At 32.0% G+C, this 8,988-nt stretch overlaps 2 protein-coding genes and 1 long non-coding RNA gene across 5 annotated transcripts; all 3 read left to right on the forward strand.

Annotated features, from left to right (window-relative positions):
- Nucleotides 1–1,900: 1,900 nt before the first annotated feature.
- On the forward strand, nucleotides 1,901–3,039 carry LOC112457255. 2 transcript variants are annotated; one of them, XM_025020180.1, is made up of 2 exons: nucleotides 1,901–2,218; nucleotides 2,297–3,039. In XM_025020180.1, the coding sequence occupies exons 1-2, from the start codon at nucleotides 2,026–2,028 to the stop codon at nucleotides 3,034–3,036; spliced, it is 933 nt and encodes a 310-aa protein (XP_024875948.1). In that variant the 5' UTR covers nucleotides 1,901–2,025; the 3' UTR covers nucleotides 3,037–3,039. The 2 variants fall into 2 exon arrangements, with proteins under 2 accessions (XP_024875948.1, XP_024875949.1); XM_025020181.1 differs by having other exon boundaries at nucleotides 1,902–2,218; nucleotides 2,301–3,039.
- A 1,789-nt stretch (nucleotides 3,040–4,828) lies between these two features.
- On the forward strand, nucleotides 4,829–8,187 carry LOC112457254 (the record flags this gene model as incomplete). The annotated part of the gene is made up of 9 exons (XM_025020178.1): nucleotides 4,829–4,861; nucleotides 4,939–5,133; nucleotides 5,509–5,767; nucleotides 5,964–6,026; nucleotides 6,092–6,295; nucleotides 6,388–6,706; nucleotides 7,693–7,837; nucleotides 7,930–8,009; nucleotides 8,081–8,187. Coding segments are annotated over exons 2-9 (1,242 nt in total), but the record flags the coding sequence as incomplete, so codon positions are not given.
- A 110-nt stretch (nucleotides 8,188–8,297) lies between these two features.
- On the forward strand, nucleotides 8,298–8,988 carry LOC112457256. Of its 2 annotated transcripts, none has more exons than XR_003041081.1 (4): nucleotides 8,298–8,419; nucleotides 8,484–8,683; nucleotides 8,764–8,833; nucleotides 8,935–8,988. It is a non-coding gene; the product is annotated as an uncharacterized LOC112457256 (long non-coding RNA). The 2 variants fall into 2 exon arrangements; XR_003041080.1 differs by having other exon boundaries at nucleotides 8,514–8,683.

Consider the following 8,988-nt stretch of genomic DNA (forward strand, 5'->3'; position numbering starts at 1 on the left):
CTGCTCACGAGAGTTTATGCCATAATTATGGGACACCCTGTATATATATATAGGGGAACGGGGGGTAGCCCCGGCCAGTGGGTAGCCCCGGACATCATTGAAATTCAAGTATACCGCGTATCTATGGCCATTGTTTAAACATTCTGCATATGTCGAGATACGCAGAAGGGCATATTAGAATGTTTAAACAATGGCCATAGATACGCGGTATACTTGAATTTCAATAATGTCCGGGGCTACCCACTGGCCGGGGCTACCCCCTGTTCCCCTATATATATATATATATATATATATATATATATATATATATATTTATTTATATGTATACATATACATATACATATAATGTAGCACATATAATTGCGATAGGAATAAATGTTGCTTAGTGCCTGGCATTGTAAAAGGGTCTTTAGATTTACGTCTGCTTACGCTAACGACTACGACAGACGTAAATACGTTCGTCTCGTTCTCTGCCATTAGTCAAAGTGAGACGGAATATCAATATCATGATTGGTTACCTACCTACTTCACGCATGCGCAGTTGGTTTTTATCCACGATGACATCAAAAGTGCCGACACAGAGTTGCGCTACTGTATATACTGTGGTAGCGATGTGTGATGCGGGAGCATCCCAGATGCGTACAGTGTAACTCATAGTAGGTAGTATGTATTGGTATATTACCAATACATACTGCCTACTATGAGTGAGAGTTCTGATTGGCTTCTGCTTTTCTGCTTTCTGCTAAGGTGTGAAGCCGGCTTTAGGCTGAATTTTCACCGAGGGCATCACGCGTCGCGTCATAACGCGAGTCACGAGTTTTAAGGTACATACCATTTCATGTGAGTGAGTGATCCCAGATGCGCACAGTGTTGATCGGACACCACCAATCAAATTATATAAATTCATCCTAACCCTACCCAACTAAGAAATCTGATTGGTGGTGTCCAATTTATGCTAAGACTCCATAGACGCGGAAACGCCGTGCGGTAGAGTGTATTGACCAATCAGAAGGCTGCCGCAAGTCGCCTGCGGCAAAATCAAAATTTGTGATTGGTCAACGCACTCTGCCGCATGGCGTTTCCGCGTCTATGGAGTCTTAGCATTAGGGTGCATCCCGATGGCAGTCAGAAATTCGGAAAACGGAATCTCGCAAAAGTAAGGAAAAGGGGGTCATCTTGGTCGGTCCGATTTTTCAAGGGCTGGGTTCCTCATGGAACAACTTTTACGGAAAACGGAATGGCATTCTAACCTTAAATTATTTTTAAATTAAAGAAATTTCTATATAATTTTAAAGTATAATAAAAAATACGTCGAAGCTTCATTTTTTAATAGCTTGTACTACTACGGAAAGTATATTTTTTCTTCTAAAATAATAAAAATAAATTTTTCCATTTTTCCGTATTCCGAAAATATCAGTTCATGAGGAACTCAGTCACAAAAATTTCGGACTAACGGAAATCCACAATTATTGCATCTCTGACAGTATGTATGTACATTAACTATTTATGTGTTAAAAATTGTGTATTTATATATTATTTTGTAGAGATAGAGATCATGCGATATGTTTTAATTCATGAAATAAACTATTAAAAATAAATTAGCACAAAAACAGTGTATACTTCTTCTCATTAAACATATAAACCAGAAAGATCACCTAGCCTTGTAACACGTACGTAAACAAAATGATGATTCTGATCGGTTGACCCCCTCTCTGTTACTTTTCCGAGATTCCGTTTTCCGAATTTCTAACTTCCATCGCACCTTTAGAAATTATTCGCAGCGAAAAATTCGCTGCATGAAAAGGCACCTTTACTTGCGATTAATGCAGAACGAGCTTTACGGATGTTCTTGTGCGCCAACATGGTCAATGGCATGGTAGAAATACAAGGGTATGCTCATACCGTGTCAGACCACTGCGCATTCCCACCACTTTTATACAAACTTACGTCATATTCGTGTAGCATCGGAATGAATCGGATGTACTCGGTGATTCGCAATGGCTGCGTTCGCTCGGTTCGCTGTTTATGTCGAGTAATTCGTTTGTGATTATTACAGTGTACGCAATGACGTGTAATGTGAAAGGGTGTGGGAACTATCTGGCAAAGACCAGAAAGATCGAAGGAAATAAAATAAAATATTTTTCCTTCCCAAAGGATCCAGCACTGTTTAATAAGTGGCGTCAAGCATGCGGAAAAGAAAATATTTCACCAAAATATGGTTTGTACTTTTGTATAGATTTCTCTTGTTTATTATTATAAGCATATATTTAAGAATCTTAAACCTTGTTTGCTTCAGCTAGGATATGTTCGAAGCATTTTGCTGATGAAGCTTTTACGAAGCCCTTACAAGAACATCTACTAGGTTATTCACCTATACGAACTAGGAAGATACATCCTGATGCTATCCCGACGTTGCATCTCCATGCAGTACCTCCACTAACATCAAACGAAAATGTGTTAGCTGAAACAATGCCTTTGCCTGTATCAAATGAAGTTTCGATGGATGTTGAACAGACACCAGCATCGTCCAGTATAGAAGAACAGACACCAGCATCGTCCAGTACAGAAGAACAGACAGCAGCATCGTCCAGTACAGAAGAACAGACACCAGCAAAATATAAAGCAAAATATATAGCCGGATACGTAGCATTTAGATTTAAAAGCACAGATAAAACATTAGGTATTGAAACGCGCCAATTGGAAACAACGGGTGACCAAGATTGGCTGCAAGTTATTTCGCGAGGAAAATGTATGTATCCGAGTGACAAATTATTACAATGTGCTCGTATAATGAATATTGAGTTTGCTAAATATCACGGATCCAGTTTGAATAAAGAAAATCTTATATTTCAAAACTTAGCAAAAATAATAGAACCACAATTGAAAATTAAAATACCGAGAGAGGCATTACTATGCCTCATTAGGACTAGGACATATATTAGGCTGCGCGAAATGAACCGAGCGATTGCAATCGCAAATCACAGGCAAAAAAGAAGAAAGATGTCAAAATTTACTAATAAAAAACCTGTATATTAAATATTTGCATTTATTGTTATTTGATCTTTTATCTGCATCTTTCCTCTGCATATATAGTTCTTTATGTCGTACGCCACAATATATTTTTGTTTTGCGTCTCAGCTGACAATTCTTTTCCAATCGTTTTCCGACCAGTTTTGATTAAAACTAATAATTCGCAGAATTTTAATAATAAATGACTGGAAATTAAAATCTCGTTTTATGTGAAATTTTTCCGTACGTCGCAATGATTTTTATTCAATGCACACAATTCTTTTTTTCTTAATAATAATAATATTTTCTGTAATATCATATATTTAGACAAATCCACATAAAATAATTATAAAATTCGTCAAATAACAATAACGTTTCTAACATCTACAACGAGAGACAAATTCGGGAAACGATGAGCGTTTATCCGTATGTCACGTGCGTTTTTTATATTTATATATTTTTGTTCATATATATTTATTTATTTATAAAACAGAATTTTCTCTCACATAAATGATCAACATTATTTTGTATTCACATATTGTCCGCTCAAAATGCTTTTATAAATGACTATTATAGATTCGCTGCTTAAATGTGCCGCTCAGTGTGACGTAAGGTTGGAAAAGTCGCTGATTGGCTGGGTTCGGAAATATGCGCAAGAGCATACCCTTGTATTTCTACCATGGTCAATGGTAGTCGATCTGTGCGGGATATATTTTAATTTGTCTTGCGTAAAAATTATTTTTGTAAGGTTTGCCGTTGCTACAAAAATCGCTTTCGTGCTCACTTCGGCTTTTCTCCCTCCGTTTGTTTCCACCGTTTGGCTGCTTAACGGGTTATTCGCGCGGACAACGTTTTGCTATCCTACCTAGACGTTTTGCTTTTCATTTACTCGTTTTTGTGATTTCTGCTCTGAAAGGGGTATGATATTATATTTGGCCGTATTGTGTTTTGTTAAAGACTAAATGTCATTAAATTTCAAGTAGAAGAAGCCAAGCGTTGATCGTTAATTTAAGGTTATGTACATGCAGAGCTAAGTTTATGGTCAGTATTTAATTAATACATTATGCGTTATCTACAGTGGCATTAACAGTAGTGGATTAAGTTGTAAAACATTGGAGTAAATGGCGTTTTCGGTTAATAGGACGTAAAATAAAATTGTAAGTGAAATGGTTCAATCTTATTTCCTATGGTCTAGTAAACCATTTCGCTTATGGCTTTATTACACACCCTAGTTGCGTGCTGATATTCACTTACAATATTGAAAATCTATATGTTTACGTCACGAACACTAGATTTTCAGTATTGGCAGTGAATATCGAAATGTAGCCCGTATTAACTGAAAATGCTAACTCCGATGTCTCACAGTTTTTATATCGTGGACTTTTCCAACTTTTTAGAATGATAGATTGATGTAGAATTTACATTTGCCCATAAATTATCTTTGTCACACCAAAACATCCTGTTACATGATGGCTGGAACATCTACATGTATTTTTAATTCGTTTATCAAATTATATATCTCTGCACAAGATTATTTATAATACGTTATGTTACCTTAAAAATAAACTTATGTCAACAACTAATAAATTTGTAAAGGAAACTTTTTAAAAGAAAGGTTACTTTGTGCATTGATATAAATTTATTTTTATATTAACATATTACGGACATTCTTGTGTAGAGACCTATAATCTACTTTAATGCCATTGTGAAAAACGCATTATAAAAAAGTGTATACAGTGATCTAATGTAGAATCGGCTATGTATTTGGCATTGCGACACTGCATCGCTTGATTATTATCTTTTGATTATTATATTTCAGTACAACATGGAAACAATTGGCGGTAAACAAAAGGGAACTTTCATTTATATACATGATGGATATACATATAATATTGATAAGCGAATAAAGAATACAATGAATACATATAGATGTTCGAGCCGTCGTGTAACAGGATGTCCTGGTGTGGCAAAGATAATCGATGGACAAGTACATGTGCGAACTCTACATAAACATCCACCAGATATTAAAAAGTTGGAAAAATCTAAATTGCAGAACGAAATGTTACGTTTATCACGAGAATCGCTTCTGCCACTGAAGGAGATTTTTGATAACGTTTCTCGAACGTACGTTGTTTTATATTATAAATATAATAAAGGATATATTCTAATTCATACTTTTTTGCGCATAAAAACTATATCATAATCAACAAAAGTAATAATATACATGTAGAAATATATATATTATTTCTCAATATACATATTTTTAAAATATAATTATATTTCTGATATTAAAAAATGAGAAATTTGAAATTAATTTATTATTTTTTATTAATATTATGTTGATACTTTATGTGAAATAACATATATTTTTATTTTCACGTAAATGTTGCACTTGAACAGAAAAATGCGTTAATGCATTGAATATGTATGAATCGGAAAACATCCACAGTTATTTTAATATTTTTAATTTATTTTATTTAATAATATTAATTGTTTCAGAAATCCAGAAGTAGCTGCACATATATCATATAGTTCTATGAAAAGTATGATGGCTCGAGAACGAATTAAACAAAGACCTCCTATTCCACATACCTTTCAAGCCTTATGTACTGATTTAATTGAATACGAATGGATTAAAGAATTTTATAAAGGAAATGTAGTTGCACAAGATGGTAGCAGAGCTGTTATATTTTCAAGTGATAAACTTCTTGAAATAATTCAGCAAGCTCAAGAAATTTTTGTCGATGGAACTTTTTCGGTAAGTTATTTTAATTAATATAATTTTATAAATAAATCAAAAGGCTCAAAAAATTAATATCCCTCTATGTTCATTATTAAATTTCAATTTGAAAAAATATATTGATACGGACACCTTGTTATGGCTCGGAGCCCCTTTATTTTTTTATAATTTTTTCAAACATTTATTATTTCAAATATTTGTAATTTATTGGTAGGTTGTTCCTCGTTATCCACATATAGATCAACTGTATACTATTCACATTCGTTATATAAATAAAGTAAGTTTTTGCAAATAAAAAGTATTTAAACATTAATATATCATATTAAAAGCCATTATTCTTAGGCAGTTGGAACTGTGTTCTGTTTATGTGAAGCACGTACCAGTGCACTATATGAAGCAATATGGTTGAAGATATTACAGCTAGCTCCAGGATTAAAAACTAGTGTCAAATTTATTATGAGCGATTACGAAGCAGCAGCTATGAAAGTTTTGGAAAAACTTTTTCCAAATGCAAATATTCATGGCTGTTGGTTCCATTATAATCAAGTAGGTTCTACTTCTTATTCTTAATTTATAATAATTTTTTGTTTTAATTTATTTATGAAATATGAAAATATAAATTATATTTTATAATTTAGGCTGTATTACGTAAGTGGAATCGCTTAGGTTTAACAAATATTTCAAGTACGCTGTTGTCTATGACAATGACGCTTCCATTATTGCCACAAGAATACTTCGTGCAGGCATTAAGAATATTGCATAATTATTGTGATGCTACACATTCCAAATATGAGGAATTATTGCACTTTGTAACATATATTGAAAAAACCTGGTTACCTAAAGCCTCAAAAGTTAGTGTATATAACTGTCCCGTAAGAACAAACAATTTAGTAGAAAATTTTCATAGTACGATGAGACGAAAACTGGGTCCTCATCAAAATTTATGGATATTTTTAGGTACAATATTTTAATTCAGAAAATCTTGTATTTTATAATGATATTATACTTTTTCTTATGAGTGTAACAATCAATGAGTAACAATTAAAATTTTTTATGATTTTTTATGTCAGTATACTGTATACTGTATTGTTTAATCATGTTCAAATTGCTTAATCTAATTCAGCGAATGCTAATCTTGATCAATAAAGATCAAGGATAGCATTCGCCGGATTTTAAAAGTGTACTAAAATATTATAATACGTTATTTTATCCAAATTTATATTTATTTGCAAATGGCATTGACGCAAAATCAGCGTGTCATTCTCGCCACTGACGTCATAATTCAATATGGCTGCAGTAAGGGGCCAGAAGTCTTAAATCTTTTTTTTATTTCTTTTTCCTTTTATCCCTTTTTATTTAACACCAGAAAATTGTTTTTTTTTTCACCATTATTCTTTTCAACTGTTTGTCGAAATATTAATGTAAATGAGTAGTATTTGAAAAGTGAAAAAATGGTATACCAAAAATAATTCTACATACATCAACAATTTCCAATTTTTCGATTTTGAGGCCTGACAAAACTCTTTTAACAGCACTTGCGATTCATCAGCAGTACCAAATAAACATTTTATTTTTCCTTATAGCCTTCACATGTAAAATTCTGTAAGGACGTAAAACGTAACAGTAAGGGAATCGACTAATCCCAATTCAGTTTAGGCTTTCTGTAACCTCTCTATTGCCAAATATTGGATTGGGATTAATCAATTTCTTTATTGTTACGTTTTACGTCCTTACGGAATTTTGTGTGTAATGGCCTTCAATGCTTTCTTCAAATTTTGTGAGTCAGGTGGTTGAGAAATGGCAACTTTTCAAAAATACTCATAGTTGACTTGTTACACTCTGTACAACATCTAATTTATTTCATTTTATTTTTAAATTAATTTTAATTGAAATTGAAACTGAAATTTTGCTTATATATCATTTATTTTTAACATTAATTTCAGATAAACTGACAAAGTTACTCGTAGATCAAGAAATTAATTTTGAACGTTTACAAAATAATAAAAGTTTAACAATTGCACAACCACGCAAAAATAAAGAGCGTGACTTAAAGATTTTTCAAGCACAAACATATTTAATTACAGGAAGGTAATGTAAAAAATCATTAATCAAATAATAAGATAGTAATATAATATAATTGTAGTAATATAATTAATAATGTTATATCAAAACATTTATAGGTTGCCTCTTGAACAGTTCTTGCTAATATTTACTGGAATACACAACAATTTTTACCTTCAACAGGATATAAACATGCAAGGTTAGTATTAACAATATCTCATGTAATTATCTTTTATTCTTATAAAGTAAGCCTGCTTTATCATGCTGTAGAAAAAGAAAATGTACCAAACGTATTCTTGGAAAATCAAAATGGAGAAAAAGAAAATGTACCAAACGTATTCTTGGAAAATCAAAATGGAGAAAAAGAAAATGTACCAAACATATTTTTGGAAAATGAAAATATAGAGGAAGAAAATGTATTAAATATATCCTTGGAAAATGAAAATAGACAGGAAGAAAATATATCAAACATATCTTTGGAAAATAAAAACGGAGAAAAAGAAAATGTACTAAACATATATTTAGAAAGCAAAAGTCGAAAGAATAATAAAGAAGAGTTATGTTCCGAAACACAATTCTTTTGTCAACCAGAACATATAAACACGAAAGGTTAGTATTAACAATATCTTTTGTCATTTTTATTTGTATAAATTAATCCCTTATCACACTTTAGAGAAAGAAAGTATAATAAATATATCTTTAGAAGACGGGGAAAATTATGAAAGGGTGACACAAGTTAACGTAAATCAAGATCCAATAATTATACGACAACCTCAAGTTGTACTAACGAGACTTAAACGTAAAGAGTATGAAAAGTATACTAACACTGATCGACAGCCATTAGCTTCTATTGAAAATACTATTGCGTCAAAAGTAAATATATATTGAAATATATATACTTATCATAATCTTGCACATTACTTAAGCATTACAAAATTTAAAAAATTTTCTAGATTACGCGAAGATACAGAAGAAAAGTACACAAATATTGTAGCTGTTGCAACTAAATAATGGTATAAATATGTACGTATAATATATATGACGTATTTTTAGTAAACAGTAAGAACACTAAAAATACAGTTTGATTGTTATATAGTATAACACATCGTTTCGAAATTTTTCAGAACGCACTTATAACATTCCAGAAGATGATTTTGGATATTGGTACGAAGATCAAG

This window comes from Temnothorax curvispinosus, unplaced genomic scaffold, assembly GCF_003070985.1.
Source record: "Temnothorax curvispinosus isolate PA1 unplaced genomic scaffold, ASM307098v1 QBEX01007690.1, whole genome shotgun sequence".
Lineage (NCBI taxonomy): Eukaryota > Metazoa > Arthropoda > Insecta > Hymenoptera > Formicidae > Temnothorax > Temnothorax curvispinosus.